The sequence below is a fragment of the Papaver somniferum genome, unplaced genomic scaffold (assembly GCF_003573695.1).
Source record: "Papaver somniferum cultivar HN1 unplaced genomic scaffold, ASM357369v1 unplaced-scaffold_107, whole genome shotgun sequence".
Lineage (NCBI taxonomy): Eukaryota > Viridiplantae > Streptophyta > Magnoliopsida > Ranunculales > Papaveraceae > Papaver > Papaver somniferum.
The window spans coordinates 884,513-908,811 of record NW_020619603.1 but is presented as its reverse complement, the minus strand read 5'-3'; the positions used below and the strand labels follow the sequence as shown (position 1 = coordinate 908,811).

The 24,299-nt window shown below is 36.5% G+C and overlaps 1 protein-coding gene, 3 long non-coding RNA genes and 1 pseudogene across 6 annotated transcripts; 3 read left to right on the top strand and 2 right to left on the bottom strand.

Annotated features, from left to right (window-relative positions):
- Window positions 1–3,071: 3,071 nt before the first annotated feature.
- On the bottom strand, window positions 3,072–3,809 carry LOC113328188. The gene is made up of 3 exons (XR_003349292.1): window positions 3,701–3,809; window positions 3,440–3,525; window positions 3,072–3,191 (listed from the first exon to the last, which is right to left on the bottom strand). It is a non-coding gene; the product is annotated as an uncharacterized LOC113328188 (long non-coding RNA).
- Window positions 3,810–6,688: 2,879 nt separating this feature from the next.
- On the top strand, window positions 6,689–9,436 carry LOC113328311 (putative disease resistance protein At1g50180). Its single transcript, XM_026575424.1, has one exon. It carries the CDS (start codon window positions 6,689–6,691, stop codon window positions 9,434–9,436), a length of 2,748 nt encoding a protein of 915 aa, XP_026431209.1.
- Window positions 9,437–10,342: 906 nt separating this feature from the next.
- On the bottom strand, window positions 10,343–13,468 carry LOC113328310 (annotated as a pseudogene).
- Window positions 13,469–16,462: 2,994 nt separating this feature from the next.
- LOC113328442 lies at window positions 16,463–19,260 on the top strand. Of its 3 annotated transcripts, XR_003349412.1 has the most exons (8): window positions 16,463–16,496; window positions 16,613–16,762; window positions 16,958–17,123; window positions 17,256–17,395; window positions 17,482–17,682; window positions 17,829–17,986; window positions 18,080–18,163; window positions 18,512–19,260. It is a non-coding gene; the product is annotated as an uncharacterized LOC113328442 (long non-coding RNA). The 3 variants fall into 3 exon arrangements; XR_003349413.1 differs by having other exon boundaries at window positions 17,491–17,682; window positions 18,080–19,260; XR_003349411.1 differs by having other exon boundaries at window positions 18,080–19,260.
- Window positions 19,261–19,378: 118 nt separating this feature from the next.
- LOC113328443 lies at window positions 19,379–21,359 on the top strand. Its single transcript, XR_003349414.1, has 3 exons — window positions 19,379–19,450; window positions 19,752–19,931; window positions 20,682–21,359. It is a non-coding gene; the product is annotated as an uncharacterized LOC113328443 (long non-coding RNA).
- Window positions 21,360–24,299: the final 2,940 nt, after the last annotated feature.

Here is a 24,299-nt window from a genome sequence, read left to right as displayed (position 1 = left end):
TTTTTTGTGAATTTGTTGTGAGTTTTTTATTTGATACTGAGAAGAGGATGAAGAAACAATGTTGTTTCAGAAGAACAACTTCAAATTGATGATGTAGACATGCTGTTTTTTTATACAGTATGTGTAACATAAGGTTACACATGTATATCATGTTGTATATTTAGCATGGAATTTGTATATATATCTTTTTGTTGTTTTTGTTTTTTGTGAATTTCTTGTGAGTTTTTTGTTTGATACTGAGAAGAGGATGAAGAAACAATGTTGTTGCAGAAGAACAACTTCAAATTGATGATGTAGACATGCTGTTTTTTGTTATACAGTATGTGGAATATATGTATCATGTTGTATTTTTAGCATGGAATTTGTATTTTTCTGTTGTTTTTTGTTTTTTGTGAATTGTTATGAATTTTTTGTTTGATACTGAGAAGAGGATGAAGAAACAATGTTGTTTCAGAAGAACAACTTCAAATTGATGATGTAGACATGCTGTTTTTTGTTACAGTAAGTTACACATATATTTCATGTTGTATATTTAGCATGTGTAACTTGAAGTTACACATACATATCCTGTTGCATGTGTATTTGTAAAAAATTGTAGCATTTGTATCTTTAAGACACATTGTATCTATTGCTTTCCGCATATGATATATTTCTCCTATTGAATACGTTGATGGCTTATTTTATGTTTAGCTTGCTTCATCGGATATATTTTTCACGAGGGGGAAACGCCCCTGAGTGAATTGCGTTCGTATGATTTTTGATATTTTTATTGTATGTTTTTCAGGTTGTCATGGCTGTTGTGAGTTGCATGGAACATGGGACATGGAAACTTCCAATATTGGTTTGTCTTGGTTTGGTATCTACTAGTTACACATGCTTTCTAAAATTTCCAAAAACAATTTGATGAAATTGTGCTTCTATAAGCATGTGTATCTACTAGTTACACATGCTTTCTAGAATGTGTATCTTCTAGTTACACATGTTTTTAGGATGTTTCAAATTTCAGTAACAATCTTGCTCAAACAGATAAGCTACATGTTCTGTGATTCTCATTACCTTAAAGTTAATCTACATTTTTGTACCTTCGCAAAAGATAATTTAATTCAATATAATCTTATAATGCTTGTCCATGAATGTAAGTTTCTGAGTTTCAATTGCTAAGACATGAATCAAAGTATATCTTTAGTGTTTCTGTTTTCAATTGCTAGGACAGTATTGACCAAATGAAGTTTCAGAAAAATAAGGTTCTTAATGACTCTATACATTGTTTACGTGTATGTATGGATTGCAGGGAGTGGTGGAGTTGATATTGATACCACAAAAGTGGTTAAGCAGATGAGGATGGTGTTGTCGAGTGAGCTTCAGGTAAACATGACTCATAAAATTTGATTGTGATTTTCACATTTCTAGGTATCCATATATGTTGGCATATGGATGTCTAACTGCTAGTTATCTGAAACCTGTAACTAGCAGGATGTGTAACTGCTAGTTACACATCCTAGGATATAAAGTTTATGTTCTATATTTGCAGGTTCTTATGAAAAGGTATATCATGAATATTGGAATGACTAGATAACATTGGTTGTAAGTTGCTTTATGGCCATCTTGTTCTTAGTAAAGGGCCATCATTCAGTTTGGATGATGATCTAGCAGTAACTAGCAGGATGTGTAACTAGCAGTTACACATCCTGGGATATAAAGTTTATGTTCTATATTGAAGGTTCTTATGAAAAGGGATATCATAAGAAACTAAGTGGATGCGTAACTTCTAGTTACACAAGCTATATAGATAAGATAATTGTTGCTTACCTTCTAGGTACACAAACTAAGTGGATGCGTAAATTCTAGTTACACAAGCTAAATAGATGTGTAATTTCTAGTTACACATGCTAATTAGATGTGTGATTTCGAGCTACACATGCTAATTAGATGTGTAACTTTTACTTACACATACTGATTTTGGGTACACATACTAATATGAATGTGTAACTCCTAATTACACATGTTATATGCATGTGTAACTCTCAGTTACACAATTCAGATGCATGTGTAACTGCAAGCTACACTAGTCAGATGCTTGTGAAACTGAATATACATTGTTGTATGCACTGTTCATTTTAATATTATAAATACTGATTGCTTGTTGTTATATTTAAGGTTTCAGATAATTTCATAAAAGCTAATTGCTTAAACGTGGTAATGGTCTCGCAGGAACTGGAGTTGACGCTGAATACACAAGTCAGATGCATGTGTAACTCTCAATTACACTAGACACATATGTAACTCTCAATTACACTAGATAGATGAATGTGTATCTCCTAGCTACACTAGCCAGATGAATGTGTATCTCCTAGTTACACATGTTATATGCATGTGTAACTCTCAGTTACACAATTCAGATGCATGTGTAACCGCTAGCTACACTAGTCAGATGCTTGTGAAACTGAAATATACATTGTTTTATGTACTGTTCATTTTAATCGTATAAATACTGATTGCTTGTTGTTATATTTCAGGTTTTAGATAACTTCATAAAAGCTAATTGCTTAAACGTGGTAATGGTCTCGCTGGAACTGGAGTTGACGTTGAATACACAAGTCAGATGCATGTGTAACTCTCAGTTACACTAGATAGACACATATGTAACTCTCAATTACACTAAACAGATGCGTGTGTAACTTCTAGTTACACATGCTAAGAAATTATTGTAAATGAATATTAAAGTAATAATATTTTTTTTTGTGTTTTTTTTTTTGATGTCTATTTATTTGCATATATATACAAGTGTAACTTTGCATTACACATATCATAAGGATGTGTAACTTCTGGTTACACATACCATATGCATGTGTAACTTCTGTTTACACCTTCGCACTGTATTTTAATAATTTCGGGCCTAGATTTAATAATTTTGGGCCTAGATTTAAATTTTATTTAATTATGGGCTTGACAATATGCATAAGGGTATCAAGGTCTTTTAAAAACTCGGGGCCTAGATTTAAACTTTTTTTAATTAAGGGCCTCATATTATGGGTTATCCATGGGTTGGGCCTGAGCCTAATTTCCCCTAAAATAAAACTCCATCGGGTCCGAAGTCCATTTAATTCAATTGGGCGTCCACTTCGGTTTACAATAATGTCTTGCATTTTCCTCCAACAGCTACACTTCCTGTTTGTTTTGGAATATTGGTTCTGCAATGAAAAAGCAACAACTTAGAGAGGGTGCTAATACTATAGAAATATAAAATAACAAGCACTCGATGTCACAGTAATATATCATTTATATAAGCACACACACGAAAGTCTAAAGGATGATTAAATATGATTTCAAAGTCTTAACATTTCTATACATAATTTAGTCCTGATTTAACACAAGCCATTAAGATCTATAGATTCTATACCAAAACTTCAAACAAAGATTTAAGTTAAGTTTATCGTACCACTACACAGACAATCAAACCAATTGCACTAAATTTTAGCGCGGAAGCAGCCAACATTGATTTCAAGAACACAAGTTAACTCTAACCTGTACGACAACAAACCAGAAACAAGTTTAATTAAACCGTAATTTTTCAAAATACGAAATACGATATCGACTAATTCGACCAATCTTTTAACACTATGAGACAGAATCTACCAAACCAAAAAATTAGAATGATCAATTTGAAATATGTGAAATTTAACATAGAATTAGTAATAACCTTTCTTCTTGCCATAGACTCTCTCCGTGAGTCACGATCTATTTGATAGACTATCGATGAATGAATCTCATGAAGAAACGATTTTGTGGGAAGAAGTAGATTTCAGCTGTGGGCGGAGAAAGTAATTTAAGAGATGAAGTTGTGCTAGATTTAGGGAAAACTCAGTCCTTATCTTTTATATGACCTAATATCTCCGTGGTTATTACTAATTTATCTTTTTACTAGATACCCGATTACCCGCGGGTACCCGACATGTCGGATCCGGATATCTATTCGGTTCTGCCCGACTGCACTAAAGGGTAGAGTTTTTGGACCCGGAATTAGACCCGTATCACTCGGTTTCGGGTATTCGAGTACCCATCGACAGCCCTAGTGCCGATGTTTTCCATCGAAAACTATGATATTTTTGGTGCATAAAGATGAAGGCACATTTTCTATCACTTTTCAATAAACGAAAGTAAATAGATGAAATGTTATATTTGATAGCTTTTAATTTTTTACTTTATTTCTTAACTAAAAATTAACTACTAACTCAACCATACTTTTTCTAGGATTATGTTCTTTAACTAAAAATTAACTACTAACTCAATTATACTAGATTTGTGCCCTGTGGGACTATATCTTTTTTTTTTAACTTGGTGTGCCCGGGTCTTTCCCCATCCCATGGTCATTTTTTTGATTTGGTTTGCGCGGGGTCCGTGGCCATGTATTTTTTATTTGGTGTGCGCGGTATTTCGCTCCGCCTCGTGGCAATGTTTTTTTATATTTAGTGTGCCCGTCCCGTGGCGAGCCATTGTTTATTTGGTATACACGGGGCTTTACCCTGCCCTGTGGCGATACATTTTTTATTTGGTGTGCGAGGGGCTTTTCCTCGCCTTGTGGCAATGTATTTTTTATTTGTTGTGGCGGGGTAAATACATTAAATATGTGTAGATTTTATTTATTTATTCCTTTTATTTTTGTAGAGAATATGTTGATATTTTTTCCCTATATGTTAATTTTGAAAAAAGGTGGGCCATGCATTTTTGACTTGGTGTGTGTGGGGGTGTGGGGGGTAGCCCCGCTCCGTGACAATGTATTTTTAATTTAATATGCCCCCTCTGTGGCGAACCAATTTTTATTTGGTCCTTTGCCCCGTCCCCTGGTGATATATTTTTTATATGGTGTGCGCGGGGCTTCTTCCCTCCCCGTGGCGATGTATTTCTTATTTGTTGTTGGGAGGCAAATACATTAAATATGTGTCGATTTTATTTATTTATTCCTTTTATTTTCGTAAAGAATATGTGTGAAATATTTGGATTTTTTTTCCTTTTATACGTTAATTTGGAAAAAAAGAGTCCTAATATGATAAGTACTCGATTTCCAAAATTTTAATCCAATTACATGTTGCCAAATGTCCTCACATAAATGATGTTACGTAATTCCTAGTGTCCTCACCAAAATGTTGGTTTCACAAAACCCAAAAAAGGTCTATTTCAACTAATAGGAAGCAAGGATTTCCTCACCGTTCAATGTCTAGGCCTTTAAGTCTGTAGATTTTTTCTCTGGGACTATATAGTAGTCCATTGAATTATTCACTTTATTCTTTTTAACTAAAAATTAACTACTAACTCAATTATACTTTTTCTAGTACTATATAGTAGTAATTTTTTTTGTGGGTAATAGTATGTTAGAGCAACTGCAGTGGTACGATCAAAACCAAAGATCAAAGACCAAAAAAAAAAACCAAATTTTAGGTTTAGTCCGTGTTGCCACGCAACGGTGCACGATTAAAATTTCATCAGGCGGACTTTTGGTGTGCGCCCCATTTAAACTTTCATCAGGAAGACTTTAAAAGTGTGCCCCATTTTAAACTTTCATCGGGCGGACTTTTGGTGTGCGCCCCATTTTATACTTTTTTTTTTTTCTTTTAATTCAAACCTAACTATTAGGCCTGTCAATATTTGTCCGATATCCGGTATCCGTTTCCGAGTATTCGAGATCCTATAGGATTTTATCCGTTTTATCGGATATCGGATATCGGATCGGATATTTTATCGGATATTTCTTCCTTAACATATCGGAAACGGATTAAACCCCATCCGAAATGTTAATATCCGATAGTATAGGAACTTATTTATAATTTATCCTAATTTCGAGTCTAGTATCGGATATTGTCGGATAAATATCTCATAAGTGTCAATTATGAAAATGTTTTACAAGGGTTTTTAAACTTTTTTGTTATAAACGGATACTATCGGATATTTATCGGAATCGATATCTGATTTTGATATCCTATAGGATATTATCGGATATCGAATATCCGGTAGTGCTTAACATGTCGGATATCGGATTTCTAAATATCCGACGGATATTCTTCCATTGACAAGCCTAGTAACTATAATCTTCGCCTCACCATCAGGCGCATTTTATACTTACACCCCACTCCAAACGGTTATTATATCTACGCCCCATTTCAGACGAATTTTTAATCTCCGCTCGACCAAATTTGGTTTTGGTCTTGGTCCCAGACCAAATATAGTCTGGAATTTAGTTTTAGTCTCGTTTTTTGATCTTTAATCTCTTCCACTGTGTCATGTATTTGGCCCAAATATTTGGGTTTAGTCGTCCATTGTGGACGCTCTTAGGATAGGTTGCATCCGAGGACGGATCTATGTGTATATACCAAATCGGCAGGAGCTGGACTCATCATGAAAGGTGAATTATGAGTATGAATTATTAGCTCTTGTCTTGTATCTTGACTCTTCGGTCCATTGAAAGAGCACATGTACCAGCCATCAGTAAACCCACTTGTTAGTTTGTCTGAATTATTGACTCTTGTCGAGTACTTCGGTCCATTGAATTATTGCCAGCAACTTTTCATATCGTCCACATTTACTAATCTTAGTTGTTGAACTTCAATACTTACTCAAACTACTTCTCTCAAACTACTTCTCTTTCTTCATCTTCATATCTGAGTTCTTTAACTTCTCTGACTGAATTCAAAAAATGGTGGACGCCGTGGTTTCATTTGCCGTGGAGAAATTAGGTGATGCACTTATTAATGAAACATTTTTCTTACTAGATGTGCGAAACCAGGTCAAAGAGTTGCGTGATGAACTAAGAAGGATGCAGTGCTTCTTAAAAGATGCGGATGCAAAGCAACAAGGAGACGAGCGTGTTCGCAATTGGGTAGCCGATATCAGGAATGTCGCTTACGATTCCGAGGATGTTGTTGACACTTTTATGCTTAAAATTGGCGCAACCCATAAATCTGGAGGAGGAGTTCTAAGTTTGATTAAGAAGAAGGGTTTGATGGTCAAGAATTTGAGACATCTCCATAGGGTCGGGGAGGAGATCCAAGCTATCCAGGCTAAACTCAAAGCTATCTCTGCTAGTACGGTTACGTACGGAATAAAAGAATTACCAGACGACAAACCTTCAAGTTCTATAGCTCCATTGAGAAATTACTATCCACATGTGCAGGATGAAGACGTTACTGGTTTGGAGGAACACACGAAGACGTTGCTGACTGAATTATCGAAAGATGAAGAACGGCTTTGCGTGGTATCTATCGTTGGCGTTGGAGGTCTTGGCAAAACCACTTTAGCCAAGAAGATATACAAACATGATGATGTTATGCGTCACTTCGATTGTCGCGCTTGGTGTTCTATATCTCAACAGCTTAACATGAGAGATGTCTTATTAGAAATTATAAAAAAGTTCATGAATCCAAATGCGACTGAGTTGAGCACGTCGAGCGATAGGAATCTTGTTGAAAAGCTGTCCGACTACCTCCAAGATAAGCAGTACTTCATTGTCGTGGATGACTTGTGGAGCTTCCAAGACTGGAGTATGCTAATTCCTGCCTTTCCGAAAGGGAAGCGAGGAAGTAAAATATTGCTAACCACTCGAAACAAAGAGGTTGCTTCACAAGCAGATCCATGGAGCCTTCAACTCGAACCTGAACTTTTAAACGAGGAAGAGAGTTGGGAATTACTTTGTAAAAAAGCATTTCCAAAGGCTACGAGAGACACTAATTCCTACCCTGCGGATCTGGAGAAGTTAGGAAGGGATATGGTGCGTAAATGTGGTGGTCTGCCCTTGGCAATATGTGCTCTTGGAGGGATACTTGCAACAAAGAGGGAAGATATCAAGGATTGGAGATATGTACACGGAGACGTAGCCTCAAACATTAATGGAGGTGTGATGGGTATCCTCGCATTAAGTTACAATGATCTCCCAGTTCACTTGAAGCCATGCTTTCTCTATTTAGGTCTTTTTCCAGAAGATTATGCAATTCCGAGAAAGAAATTGATCCGACTGTGGATCGCCGAGGGATTCATACCAAATACAAAAGAAGATGCACAAGTGACACTGGAGGAAGAAGGGAAACGCCAATATTATGGTGAGTTGATCCAAAGGTGTATGATTCAAGCCGATAAAGATACTACTCCAGGGGAAGGCAAAACATGTCGGATGCATGATCTGATGCGAGATCTTTGTTTATCTAAAGGGAAGGAGTTGAACTTCCTTGATATTTACAGTCACCGCATTGATGGCACAACATTAAATTATTCTAGTAGAAGATTACGGAGGTATGCTATCAATCTTAATGATGAACCGAGGTTTAGCGTCGACTTTGATTTCAATAATTCAGCTTCTGCACTTCGTACTCTTCTCGTCCAGACCTCATTTTTCAATCCTATAGTGCCATTAATCAAGTACCAACACATGAAACTGCTACGAGTCTTAGATCTTGGAGGTGTAGATCTACACAAAAAAGAAATTGAAATAGTTTTTCAATTAATTCACTTGAGGTATTTAGGAATACGGGGTTTAGTTTTTCAAAATAAAATTCCATCGTCCATAGGAAATTTACGAAATTTACAAACCCTAAAGCTATATGGAGGAATATCACCTGAGACGATAGCCTTACCTGAGACGATGGAAAATTTAGTACAATTAGGACATCTAGAGGCAGAATATGGATGTAAAATCAGCGGAAATCTTCATATTGAAAATTTGATAAACCTCCAAACTCTGGTTGGTGTTGAAGCTGGGAAATGGATAAGAAAGGGTTGTTTCGGAAATTTGTCGAAACTCCAAAATTTGTCCATATGTGATATCTCGCGATCGCAAGTTGATGTTCTTATTCATGAGATTTCTAACATGAAGAGTTCCTCATCTTCATCGATTGATGAGAACCCCATTAGAGTTTTGGAAATATCAAATGAGGATAATTTTGACAACAAAATATTTGATCCACTTTCTTGTTGCAATAATCTTCACCGGCTTCTGTTGGATGGTAGACTTGATGGTGGTCTTAACCTCCAGAAATACCCACCAAATCTCAGCAAGTTAACATTGAGTGGGAGCAGGCTGGAGAAAGACCCGATGGAAACTCTTCAACATCTTCCCAATCTTAAGTTATTAGAGTTGTCATATTATGCATTTGAAGGGGAGGAAATAGCATGCTCTGCAAAAGGATTTCCTCAACTCCAAGTTTTAAGCTTTTGGTATATGCATCAACTAAAGGAGTGGACAATTGATCAAGGTGGGATGCCATGTCTTAAGGAGTTGTACTTAGGTGAATTATATGAATTGAGTATGCTTCCCGAAGGTTTGAGGTTCATCAATACACTAAAGAAATTGACAATTGGTCATAATATGGAAACGATCGCAAGAAGGATTGTAAGAGAAGTTGGAGAAGATTGGTATAAAGTCCAACATATACCCTCACGTATAATGATTTGAACTCATCTTTCTTCTTCCGTGTTTTCACACTGAGATTCAATTTTAAGAAAACCAACCACCAAAGATCCACCACCACCATCCTCCTCTTTCTCTTTGAAATTCTCTTCAATCTTCACCAACTTCACATGAAATCAAATCTGAAAAACCAAATCAATACTCCTCCACCTTCTTCAATTACTGTTGAATCGTAGTCTCAGTTCTCCTTTTAACCTTCGAAGAATTTACAGTGAAATGTAATCTTCTTTTGCCTCCTCCTATCCGAAATTCTCCTTGAAATTGAAGATGAACACAATCACCATCACCACCCACAAATCATAACTGAAATATTGGAATTACTTACGACTGAAATTTAATCCTCCACCTACTTCTACTGCAGGCACATTTTTTATATACCCATTTCGGTTTAAAGTATCTAAAATTTTGAAATTCAATTAAAGTTCTCTTACCTGTTTGTGAAAATTTCAGCTCTGAGCTCATTTTTAATTTAAAATCTTCTCATTAATGAGTTTAATTTGTTGATACAAAAACAAAGTCAAAATAACCATTTAATATTGTTATGAGATTATCAATGGCTTCAACGTTCCTTGTCCATCCTGACCTGCACAATCACCTTTAACTAGTACAACCGTTGCCACGGTAGGAGGACCGGTCGAAGAACTTGATGAATCGAAACCACTACATGATTGCACGGATTCAGATTCGTAAAGGATTTTTTTTTATAAAAGAGATATTCAAACAAATTTTAGCATAATTCTATAATTGTAAAACAAAATTGAATTAAGTTGATAATGTAAAATAAATTTCTTCTATTCAAATCTTTAGAGATTCTCAACACCAACTCTCTCTCAAATTATCACTTGCACATCAGCTAAAGTAGTTATAATGGGTAGTCTCCCTACTGATAACCTTGAAAGCATGTCAATATGTTCACAAAACCCACTTGATCCGGATGAGTTCAGAAGGCAAATGCCCATCTTACATATAGTAAACCAAATGCCCATCATACAAAGGTTTAACAGAAGCAGCCTCAAGTGCCTAACACTACTGCCACTAAGATGGGGAATCCATTACGTTGATGATTTCTGCCAGTCAAGACTTGTATGAAGGATGGAGAAGTTTTCACTTCTAATTCTTTCTTGATACGATCATTTAAGACCCTTTTCTTGCCCCTGCCGATTGTTGCTTTTGAGATCCTGAGGGTGTTATAACCAGGAATATTGTTAGAAGGGCAAAGCTCAAACTTCCCAGACCACCTTTTCTCTACCAAATCCCGTGCAAAAGAAAATACTTCAGCTTGTGGAGCTGGGAGATCATCGACAACATTGTATATTCTCCTACAAAAACCAACAGTGATCGGCAATTCAACATTCTGTGGATTTAGATAATCTTGCTTATATATGTACCAAGGTAATACAAGAACCATCTTCAATTTGTAGACTAGTAAGAACAAGAATATCATATAAGAGAATGAACATTGATAAAGAAAAGCATATAAGAAAAAAAGACTACTCGATTGAAAGTGAAAAGTAATGACTTGCATCTCATAACAAAAAATATTTTAGACAAGAAGATGAAACACACGAAAAAATGAATCCATTTTTACAATGATGTATACCTGGATGATGGAATCTCAATACTGGCTTTAATTGCTTGATAAGTGTCTGCAACATGGACTCTGGACATGTAATGCTTTCCTTCCCTCAACCTCTGAGATTGAAGTGTCCACGACAATGCAAGAGAATCAACAAAAAGTCGGAAATTTTAGCAGAATTTTATGAGCGGGTAGGAAATTGTGGCACACACCTTCTTCCTGGTACATAAATCTCTCCAAGTCATAATACTTGAACCGACACTCCCAGATCATCCTCAATGCTCAGCCTTCCTCTGCAGCCAATCTTGCTTTAACGGAGTCGCTTGTAGGGTTCGCAGGATAACTGCCACTAGAAGCATTTCGATTTTGTTTTAGTGACATTGATCTGAGCTTCTACGAATTTAATAAACATGCCAAAAGTGCACTTGGTTTAGATACAATGCTTACTCCTCATCAACCCATGCTCCACCACAATCTCCATAAACACCTGGAATACACATTAAGATGACATTTTCACAAGCTCAACATGAACGAATATTCTTAAGACGGTGGCATCAATAGAAGTCTTAATATAACGTAAACAAGTTTTTTAAGAAGAGCTTACTTGTTGATGATAAGTAACATATCCATTGAAGTTCCCCACCACTTAGCTTACTTTTCAGAAGGTTACCATAATGATAAAGCACCTGTACGAAAATACGCAGACATAAAAGAGATAGCATAAGTAATGAGATAGGAGATTAATACAGAGGTGTAATACCAACAGAAAGTGCACAGTTCCCTAACATAATTTCTTAAACTTACTGGGTCACCGATACCAACAATAGGAGGTACTGAGACAAGAAGATGAGTAGCCTGTTGCAAACAATTTAGTCTCCGGAGACTGAAAAAGAAACGAATTAACTTAAGATGAGGAAGAAACCAGAAGAAGAAGAAAAAAATGAAACAACTCAGCTAATACAGTCAAGTGGTTCTATTTGATTTAAAACTTGCGATATTATCAACCAAATTTGCAGACTATTTGATAAATTCATCTTAGAAAAGTAGCAAACAGACTTGACTTCAAAAAGAGAGTAGTACTTGGCTAACTTGCGATATTATCCAACAAGTGTTTGCGAAGATTATCGTAGAATATTCAGAGAATGACATAGCAAGTGTCGACAGCCTAATCACGAGGAAAGTGTGAAAATCTTGCGAGATCGAAGAGCACCTGCGAAGAAAATCTTGTAAGCTTGCGAGAATGACGCAAGCCAGATCCGAAAATAAAGGTTGGTTTAGCTGTCATCCACTATGTAATACCCTATATATAGGACCAAGCAGACTTGAGAGAGGGGGAGATCTTTTTAGAGTGGGAAGAAAGTAAATAAGAGCGAAAAACTCTAGTATTATTCTTATTTCTTTGTACTCTTATCATTTTTGTAAGATCCATAAGAGAAATTAATAAAAATTGGGTGATTGTTCTTAAATTTTGTGGGGATTATTATGAAATATCATCGGGTGTAATTGTGGGATTTCCTGCAACTACATAATGACGCTAGAAACAGGAAATGATTGAAGATTGATTAAAGATTATCCGAGAACAAGGTTAAAGATTGTTATTGTGATTGGAAAATGTTTAAAGTAACTAGAGAAGAATTTCTGTAATTTTCAACGGGTTATTAAAATCAAATTTTCAACGGGTTATCCTTGCTGAGTAGTTCGATATCATTTCCGAGTAAAATCTTGTCTCTATTCAGTTCATTCTTCTCAGCTTTTAGAAACTCAACACCAGTTTCCATTTCAGACTTCTCTCTACTGAGTAATACGACATCACTTTCCACTCTAGTCTTCACCTTGCGAAGAATATCAAAATCACATTGCAATATTTCCTTCTCCGTATTGAGTAAGTCAGTATCAGTACCCAATTTAGTCTTCTTTCTATTGAGTGATTCAATTTCTCTTTCGAGTTTCAACTTCTCCTTGTTAAGTACAGTCTTCTCTTCTATGAGCTTACAACGATCAGTCTCCAACTCCTTCCTTGTTTTGGTGAGTGATCCGACATCACTTTCCACTACAGACTTTTCTTTGTTAAGTAAATTGATTTCGTTTCTCAGTTTCAACTTCAAGTTCTCTAGAGATCGAACATCTTGATCCTTATCATTTGATAGAGTTGTACGTTCTTTGGTGGAGGTGCCAATTCGCTTATCAACCTTCTACACAAATAGAGAGAAATTCAGAAGAAAAAAAGACGATGAAATGAAATTGACTAATAATGCAGATGATGATATTACAAACCTTTAGACGTAGAGAGTTACTTTTCTTCTTCTTCTTCTGTTGATCCAGACAGATTCTCCTACTAGAACTTGTGGCTAAATTAGCACTTCCGATCAATGGCTGTGTGATTAAGTTAAGATTCAAGTTAAGGCGAGTCTTAGCTCACTAAATTTTACATTAAGAGACATATGTGCTGAAATGTGATCTCACCAAGGAGTGCGTGGGGCTAGAACAATGATTCGGTTCCCATTGTTCAGTAGAATTATCTTCATATCCTAGCTCTTCTGCGCCTGAATCCTTTTCATCTCCTCTTACTCCTGAATGTCAACCTGCAATGTGAGGAGCAAGAACCAGTGTCATATGCAAGGATGCTAGATAATGAAAACTTTGTGTTATATGGTAATTTATCTCAAATTCTTTAGCAAAGTTTTGATCACCCTACTGATACCATTCTCGGCTACCAAAGTTTAAGATCTGGAGTTGATCTTACCTCTGGTGGAAGTAGATATTCAGGAGATCAATGGTGCAGTGGCAATATATACAGAAACTTCAGAGAGTGTAATATCAGATGCGCTTGAAGGTTCACCGAGGAGACCAGTAATCTTAAGTTTAAACACTGCTGGTCAGCTTCATCTTGTTGGTTCTGATGGTGTAGTCCTTAAATATCTTCACCGAAACAAAAATCAACAACAAGAAGAAGAAAGTACTGTGAAGGAGGGTGTTCATATGTATAGAGCAAAACTGGAATCAACTGGGCATTTCAGTCTGTACAAGGAAAGAATTGATGAAAATGTTAGTGATCACAAAGAATATTCTGTTCTGGTACAATCATGGCCAGTTTATCATATGAGTTGTTTCCTTGAGAAATGCATAATTGCAGTGCTGGCATTTGCTTATTTTGTTGCGCTGATAGTGTGCTTTGCTTGTTGCTCGTTCTGTTGGCTTTGCTGTTTGTTGTGTTTGCCGGGCTTTGCTTATTACTGGCTCTGTTGCTCATTATCCTTTAGAAGATACATGTATTAAGTTTTAGATCGTATGATAGGATTTTGATTCATCAAAATATCTGCGATATCACAATCTATATTTATTGTAAGAGCTAGCACTATGGTGCTGGCTATCCCTTCCCTATCTCTCAAATGTAGGGAAGGGATGACACATGGAAGGCAAGCTTGCTATGGAGGCGCCTCATCCCTTCCTTACATGAAACGGCTACTCAGTAGCCGTATAAACAGTGCCACACGGATACTCAGCAGCCGTATTAGTCAATTCATTGTCCTGACCAATATGGCCACTCAGTGGCTGTATCATAGGGTTAAGTCCTCAGAAGCCAAGTCGGGTTTCCCACTTCTTCTTCTTCTCTAGGTTTTCATCCTATCAAACCCCTTTCAAACCCCTATTACCCCTTTTGGATTTTCATATTGATTCACTGGGATTCGATGGCTTGAATTAAAAGGGCTTGATCGTTACTCCAAGGTGAAACAAATCCATTCTTCAATTTCGAATTTCATCCAAAAAATCATCTAAGGTGAGTGATTCTAATGTTAGGGTTTCAATTGATTTTAATTTTGATTTTGAATTTGATTTTGATGAAATTGTAGATATTAAGTTGGTTAGGTATGTAGTATGCAATTCACTAATGTAATGAAAACATATATTTAGTGAAAAATCCATGATTAATTGTTGTGTTTCTTGATTTTATGTTGAATGAAATGTTTGAAAACTAGAATATGCAATGTAGAAAATTGATTGATTTGTATTTATGTATGGTATACAGAAATTGATAATGTTAATATTGTTTGCAAAGGCTCATAATGAGTCTAATGCATGCTTATATGAGAGTTAAATATGGAATCTATTTGGATTCCTCTAGTGATGAAGAAGAGAAAGTTTTGCTAATGTTTACACAACTATGTTTGGATGAAAGATTGCGTATTATTAGACAACCTGTACCAAGGGAGGTACAGACACGTAGTGTAATAACGCGTGATCGAGTGTGGCGTGATGCCAAAATGATGAATGATTATTTTATGCCCGGAACTGGCTATACCTCAAGGGAATTCAAACAACGTCTAGGCATGAGGGAAAACTTATTCGAGAAATTGTTAGGAAAATTGCTTGAAGTTGATCCAGAATGGCAACAACGTCCAGATACAACCGGTACTATAGGGCATCTCCGCATATGAAATTAGTTGTCGTGATGAAATGTTTATGCAAAAGTACGCCAACTGATAGTGTTGATGATTACACTCGTATGGGTGCAAAAGTGGAGAGCAGCGTTACGGTGCAGGTATTGAAGGACCATGTATAGGCTCTAGTGAAGTATACTAGAGCTCAAACAGACCTTGGGAAAGCTAACATATGATGCTAACATTTGGATCTTGATTGATACTTCTTGTGTCAGGCTTGATTGATACTTCTTTTTACCAGTCAACTTGTGGTGTTGGGGTGAGTATTAATTACCTGATTAGAGATTTTTAAAGGATGAACCCTTTGTAATTTAAATTATCCACTGCAGAGAGTATCAAGGGGTGTTTCTAGAACTCCATAACTTTGCATTGCCAAACTTCAAAACAAACGTTAGCATTTTTTTAACGACTTCATTTGGTGTAAGTCGAGTTCACCCACATCAAATATCAAAAAAAATAAAAACAACTTCACAATGACATTCACCCAAAACTTCCATCCGTCTTAAGACACTTTTGTTTGCGTCCTAGCTAATAGGAAGCAGTTCTTTGGCCTTAAGATCACGGTTCGGAGCGGTTTTACCCATATAACCGGACCATAGCCGATGCGAATCAATCAAGCCGTGGAATTATGTCTAATTTGATCCTATCCATCCATGGAAAGTATAAAAGTTCCTAAACCTAAATGAAGTGCATCATATTCAGATTCAGATCTTTTCTTTTCAGCTGCGCCGCAATCACAAGAAAATGAAGATCAAGCACAAACCAACATGGTTTTGTTTTGTTGATTGAATCATATAGCATAATAATATCTCCTCTCAAAAACATCACATAATTAGGTTAGCCTGTTCGTGTTTTGAACTTAGCATACTAGTTTCATTTGTTGGAAGAGTGGAAGTGGAAGCCATCTTGTTCGTTTACCCGAACATGTGATCTGCCTGAATCTGTTAATCACCATGGATTTCTAATATAAGGTTTTTTTTTTTTTACAGTGGAGCTGTTGATTCGGTGATAATTCAAGTTGAATATTGAGGTGCTTGCTTCGTCAACTGTTCGGCCATTGTTCATTAGTTTGTTTCTTATCCAGCTGAATATGTCTGTTGAATATATCTTTAAAGAAGCTAATTTAATATGCTTTTGTGATTTCAGGAAGCATTCCAGTTCCTCCAACTTTTAATAGTTCATATCTTCAAAACGATGAGATGTAAAAAAATATTTGCGATTCCTCGTGGACCATTTTCGGACTGAAATCTACAATGGAGCAAAATTATTGTGCTTATCTGGTCCTTATTTTGGGATGTAAGTATCTGTGAAGAATATTGCAAAGTAGTTTCGTGTATTTCTTGGTTCTGCCTATCTCATGTTAATTAAAAAGTCTATCTTATTAACTTGGTTCGGCCAAGTAATGTCAATTAAAAAGTCTTATCCAACAGCTTATTATGTCCACTAAATTGGTGAACTGGGAAGCTTATCCAGCTTATTAATTATGTACAGGTATTTGGAGCATGAAATTAGCGAACTGGGAAGCTTCATCTATAAAAATCCATCAGTTGTCATGGGTAGCTCCACTTCATCTATAGCTAGCAAAAGACTTCTTTTTGCTCCATTACTCTTTGGACTCGAGAGGACTTTTATGACCATGACTTTTTGGTTTGATATAGTATGCACTCCTACTAACATTTTTGCTCCTAGTTCTGCGTGATACATTCTTTTCCTCCAACGTTTAATCTCTCTTTGTTTTGCTTTGGGTTTTTTCTCGCATTTGCTCCATATCTAATAACTACTTTTTCAGTCTTATAATGGTGGTGCTTCTTCTCTCCAAATCAATGCCTACTACAATACTTGCCCTGAAGTTGAAAGAATCATTTATTCAAAGGTCCACGAATGGCTGCATCGCTTCTTCATCTCCATTTCCATGATTGTTTTGTTAATGTGAGCAAATTTGTAACAGTAATCTTGCAAATTTACTTTCTCTGAATATGTAGTCTGTCTTGATCATGACTGGCTTTTTACATTAGCCGTTGTAGGGTTGCGATGCTTCTGTGTTGTTGGATGATACAACTGGGTTTGATGGAGAAAAGACTGCAGTACCCAACTTGAATTCTCTGAGAGGGTTTGAAGTGGTTGATGCAATAAAATCTGAACTTGAATCTATATGTCCTTAGACTGCTTCCTGTGCTGACATTCTTGCTACTGCTGCAAGAGACTCCGTTGTTCTGGTAATTAATGTGTGCTCGTACAATTATATCTAGCTTCTTTCTTCTTCTTCTTCTTTTCTTTTGCCGGTCTATCGGAGCTTTATATGTCTATAACTGAAATCTTAACAGTGCAGTTTGTACGCTTACAACGTGTGCTTTAATGGCAGTTCGGTGGACCGGGTTGGGATGTGCTGATGGGTAGAAAGGAAAGCTTGACTGCTAGGAAAACAGATGCCAACAACAACATTCCAGCCCCAAATTCAGACTTAAACACACTCATCACCAAATTCCAAAACGTTGGACTCGGCTCGACCCGACCGACATGGTTGCTCTATCAGTTGATTTTGCTTTTCCTAACTTACCTATTAAAATTCACCTGATCCTAAGCTAAAGCTTTGTGCAATTATCCGATTTGCAGGTGCGCACACCATCGGCAAGCTAGGTGTTCATCCTTTAGCTCCAGTCTTCAAGGCCGTAGTACTCGCAACTCCGATGGACAAAGGTTATTTTGTTAAACTGAGAACACTATTTTAAATGGCAGAATGAAGAAATACTAAGACAAAAATTATCTTGTCTACATCTCCAAAATCTACCTTTTTGGGTTTTCTGTTCATATCTAGGAAGGGTAATAGAGTGACTGACAAACTAGAAAAAGGAAGCAAGGAAGTCTGGCCGGAATCAAGACTGGAACTCCAACACTTTAATGTTATACCTTAAAGTTTTTATTTACATATAGACTTAATATAGAGATCTAAAAGAGAGACTCAGATTTTCAAAATTATCACAATGATTGCTCCTCTCAAAACTAAAGTTACAAAGGAGATTCCTAAGTTGTTTTGGTTTTTCTCAGATGAAAGTTGTGACGTTTCCGCTTCACACAAAGGAGATTTTGGTTTGTATACCCGCAAACACGAATTCTCAGGTGATGTGCATCTGCGCCATTGACGTGTTACAATTGTTGAGATGTAGATCTGAATAATTGGTTTAAGTTTTGAGGGTGTATTTAGATCTGATTATGGTAGTATTTGTAAATCTACTTCATCTGTAAATGTTGTTAGTTTATTCTGAATCTGATTAGTCCTCTGTTAAATGATAAGAATCAATCTCAGTTGGATTAGTCCTACTAGTTTATTCTTATAATTTTCTCAGTCTTTCTTCTTTTATATATCAAGATTTCTACATACACAGAAAAATAGTTTTGTACTAGCCATGGAGAACCAAAATGTGGATGATGGTTTATTAGGGTTTTTACCCATAAACCTACCAAACCGGGCCAAAACCGATTTGAATCTATCATAGCCGTGGAATTATGTCTATTTGATCCTATCCATCCATGGAGACTATAAAAATCCCTAAACCTAAAACAAATGTGTAGTAGGGTTTGGGTTGCATAATAGGTGCATGTAAAATTATACTCCTCATGGACCATTTTCAGACTGATGATTACAATTGAGCAAAATCACTCTGCTATCTGGTCTTTATAATGTGATGAATGTTGCTAGTACCTAAATATAATTTTTCGTTCTGCCTATCTTTTTATCCTATTTCTAAACTTGGTAAAGCACAATTTATTCAAGGACTGTCAATCAGAAAGTCATATCCAGCTTAATTTGGTGCATGAAATTGGCCAACTGGGAAGCTTAATGGAGAGCTGCACTTCCTTATTTGCTAGTAGATCATCATTTTGAAAATGTCACTCCTCTGGAGATAGTCCCAGGATAAAGAATACACTAGAGACACAATCTGGAAAGGATACCTTCAAAGATGTGACTTCGAAAAAGGAATTAAGGTACATCTTTCAGCTAGAGAAACTGGTGGAGGACTTGCTTTTTGTTCTATCACATGAAAAGGACTTTTATGAACATCACTTTTTTGTTCGTTACAGGCTTATAGCGTACTCCTACCAACACTTTTTGGTTCCTTAGAGGAAAATTTATAATTCGATGCAAGTATCTGTTATGAATATTGCAAAGTAGCTTCATGTAATTCTTTGTTTGGCCTATCTTATTAACTTATTTCTAGACCGGGTAATGCACAATTTATAAAAGGAATTGTCAATTAGAAAGTCTTATCCAGCTTACTATGTACAGGTAATTGGAGCATGAAATTGGCCAACCGGGAAGCTTCATCTATAAATCCAGTCGTTGTCATGGAGAGCTGCATTTCCTTATTTATAGATGATCATCATTTTCGAGAGACAGTCCTGATGGATAAAGGATGCTCTACATCATCTTAGAAGGATAGGATGTGACATAGAGAAAGGAACTAAGGTACTTCTTTCAGCTAGATTAACTGGTGAGGACTTTCCTTTTGTTACATCTCTCTCTCTTTAAACGAGAGAGATTTCTATGAACATTACTTTTTGGTTCGTTGTATTGTCCTACTAGGCTACTAACATTTTTTTTGCCCCTAGTTCTGTGACGTTCTTTTTTTTTCCTACCAATGTACTCACTGGCTAAAGGTGTATGGCACCAGGTGTTGCTGATTTTCCTTTAGCGAACGTTACAAGCTTAGCTGACCCTTTCCCTTTACCATCTGTTGATAGGTGCCCACTGTTCATATTTTGGTTTGTTACCTTTGCTTGTAATAAATAAGTCTTCATACCTGGTCTAGTCTCTAGAAACGCGATGGGTGACCTTCATATTCTTTTGGTGGGATTAATTACTGCATCATGTTGAAAAAGAAGATTGCCTGGCATTGGATGCCTATTAGCTATACCTTATGTCGCTGTCATTCCTCGGTAGATTTCTATTAAATCATTGTTAAGCATTTTGCACGTAAATGCTTCTGATATATCTAATAGACATGATACTGCAGTATGTGGAAAAACAAGTTTGCCTGAAAATAGATCCTTCTTTTATTGATCAGCATTCTTAATATTTTAGTGAATGCGGAACCAGTTTTCTAGCTCACCTTTAACAACATAGCTTTAGACCATAACATGAAAATCATTGTACACTCTTCATGGTCTTCTGCTTCTTCGTTAGCAGGTTACCAACTAATTCGTCGCCACTGTACAGGAACAGCTCTTAAGGCTTGCTCTGGATGCTTCACAGCCACCAGTGCAGAAGAAGCCGAAGCTTTAGCATGCTGAGTGGGCAACAGAAATGTCTTTGTAACTTTTTTCGATTGAAGGCAACTGCAAAAGACTCCTTTCAAAAGCTCAAGGAAGCCTCCGCACAATCGAATGGCAGAATGAAGAAATACTAAGACAAAATTATCTTGTCTACAGCTCCAAATTCTATTTTTTTGGGTTTTCTGTTCATCTCTAGGAAGGGTAATAGAGTGGCTGACAAACTAGCAAAGGAAGCAAGGGAGTCTGTCCGGAATCAAGACTGGAACTCCAACACTTTAATGCCTAGTTATACCTTAAAGTTTTTATATACAGATAGACTTAATATAGATACCAGGGATGATGATCTTTCCCCTGTTTATCTAGAATCTATCCCAGCATGTAATTATGTTCGAACTTGAAGAGAGACACTCATGTTGGGGGGTATACTTACATCATCTTCTGTTGCTATGTGAGGAACAACCAACATAAGATAATCAAAGCTTTGATCGCAAACCCCTTCATTGTAGCTTGGAGAGTGATGGTATTGGTTAATTAGATTGGAACCCAGTGAATCATTAGATTTAAACCCAGTTAATGAACCTTATACCGTCATAAGTTACATGTTTAATTTTGAATGGTTTGATGGTTCTGATTCTTCTGATATATTGACGTCTTTTTCCAATCCCAGTGCCAACAAAACACACCTCCTATATGAGCAGAAGTTTCTCTCGCATATGCGGAAACTACCTAGGACATTCGCAAAAGAACCAATTTCTCAATAATTCCACTCCATCTTCACATAGACTATTTCATCACGAATTTAGATATCAAGACCCACTCATTCAATATCATTTAGTGGTAGTCATCATCAAATTTCCCAAGGAAAATCCACAGTTTTCAAACACACTAGTTTTTCCATGTGCTACTATCTCCTTATTTGGGTAGAGCTGGTGAAAGTATAGACTCCCTAAATAGGTATGATTCAGGTTGGCAGGTAGACTTTGGCTCCTTCGTAGTAGTTTCCTAGTAGCTTCTCTATTACTTTAAAGTTTCGAGCCTGTTGTATAATTAATTTTCCACTACTTCTTCTACATTATACCTGTAGTCCAAAAATTCTTCCAACACTCTAGCTTGTGTTGGGGTATATATTTAAAAACATAGTTTTGTAATAATATGCCAAAGTTAGAGAGATAGTATGGTGGCATTGTTTTGAGCTCCCACACTATAGGCATGGGTTCAATTCCCCACCCCACACAATTTCACTAGGGTATATACTATTTATACTATATATTATATTACATTAGTCCCGGAGCGGGGCCTTGGGGCCTTGCTGTAATTAATCATGATATAATTATCTTAATACGTTTTGAAAATTTAAGTTAAAAACAGCAAAAAAATTGTTTCTGGATCAGCAGACCTCCCAAGGCCCCGCTCCCGGACTAATGTAATATAATATATAGTATAAATAGTATATACCCTAGTGAAATTGTGTGGGGTGGGAATTGAACCCATGCCTATAGTGTGGGAGCTCAAAACAATGCCACCATACTATCTCTCTAACTTTGGCATATTATTACAAAACTATGTTTTTAAATATATACCCCAACAATCCCCCACTTATATTTTAAAACATTGAGCAAGTGCTATACAGTTGTGCATAAGCAAAGGTGCCTTTCGACTTGAACCTCTACATAGTGTTGAACTTTCTAAGTATCAGGTAACTAGAGTGACTCTCGTCTTGAACTCTAACTAATAATAGATTATACAACACACACAACTATATCTTAGAGTAAAGTTCTTAATTTTGCACATTAGGGCCATGTGCTTATCCCTTTCTTAACGAACGATCTAGAGAAATGCCCAAGTTCTCATAGAAGGCGGCCACACCTTCACATTCGTATAGGTGAGTCTATCAAGGATACTCCTGTATATCCCACTCTTAACTTAAGAGCTATAACATCATTAAGAGTTTAAACACTCAACCTGTTTCCCACTTCAGGATATCATGCTATGGGAATGCATGACTCTATCATATTATTTGTAACTTCGTCTAGTCCCTTTGAACCTATTTCTAGGTTGGGTATCCATTACAAATGACTCAACTTCTCACGGGCAAAAGTCCCATACTTTTAGAGATATTCCATACCTTTTCTCTTGCTAATCCTTTCGTCAAAGTATCAGCTATATTTCCTTCAGACCTTACATGATCTACTCTAACAACACCAGTTGTGAGAAATTCTCTAACTGTGTCGTGCTTTCGACGTATCTGTCGATTCTTACTGTTATTATAACAGTTCTCTACTACTCCGATAGCCGCGGTACTATCGCAGTGGATCAAAGTGGCTGGTATCGGTTTTTCCCATACTGGAATGTCTGATAACAGACTCTTCAGCCATCCTGCTTCTTCACTAGCTGCTGCTAGTGCCATCAATTCAGCCTCCATCGTAGATTGGGCTATAATTGTCTGTTTCTTTGATCTCCAAGATACAGCGCCCCCAGCAATAGTAAAAACATATCCACTGGTGGCCTTGGAATCATCTGAAAGAGTATTCCAATTAGCATCGCTAAATCCTTCAAGGACTGCGGGATGCCTCTTATAGTGTAATCCTAGGTTTGTGGTTCTTTTCAGATACCGCATAACCCTCTCAATAGCATCCCAGTGTTCCAAACTAGGATTACTGGTAAACCTGCACAGAACTCCCACTGCATATGCAATGTCTGGTCTTGTACAATCAGTTGCATAACGCAGACTTCCAATTATACTAGCATATTCAGATTGTCTAACACTTTCTCCAGTGTTCTTAAACAATTTCACATTAGGATCAAACGGAGTACAAGCAGGCTTACAATCAAAATATTCATACTTTCTCAGAATTTTTTCAATGTAGTGAGATTGATCCAAACAAATACCACTACTAGTTCTAGTTATTTTGATTCCCAAGATTACACTAGCTTCACCCAAATCTTTCATGTCAAAATTCGAACTAAGCATACCTTTAGTTTCATTGACAACAGATAAATTGGAACCAAATATCAGCAAATCATCCACATACAAGCAAACAATCACACACACATCATTCTCAAATTTATAATAGATGCATTTGTCACCCTCGTTTATTCTGAAGTTATGTGAAATCATTAAATTATCAAATTTCTCATGCCACTGTTTAGGAGCTTGTTTTAAACCATAAAGGGATTTTTCTAGCTTACATACTTTCTGTTCTTGTCCAGGAATTACAAAACCTTCAGGTTGTTCCATATAAATTTCCTCTTCTAGTTCACCATTCAAAAAGGCAGTTTTAACATCCATTTGGTGAATAACAAGATTATGAGCAGCGGCAACAGCAATCAAAACACGTATAGATGTTAATCTAGTAACAGGAGAATAAGTATCAAAGAAGTCTACGTTCTCTCGTTGCCTAAATCCTTTAGCAACCAGTCTAGCTTTGTGCTTCTCTATTGTTCCATCAGGTTTTAGTTTCCTTTTCAAAACCCATTTACAACCTATAGGCTTACAACCAGGAGGTAAATCTACTATACGCCAAGTTCCATTAGACATATGAGAATCCCATTCATTATCTAC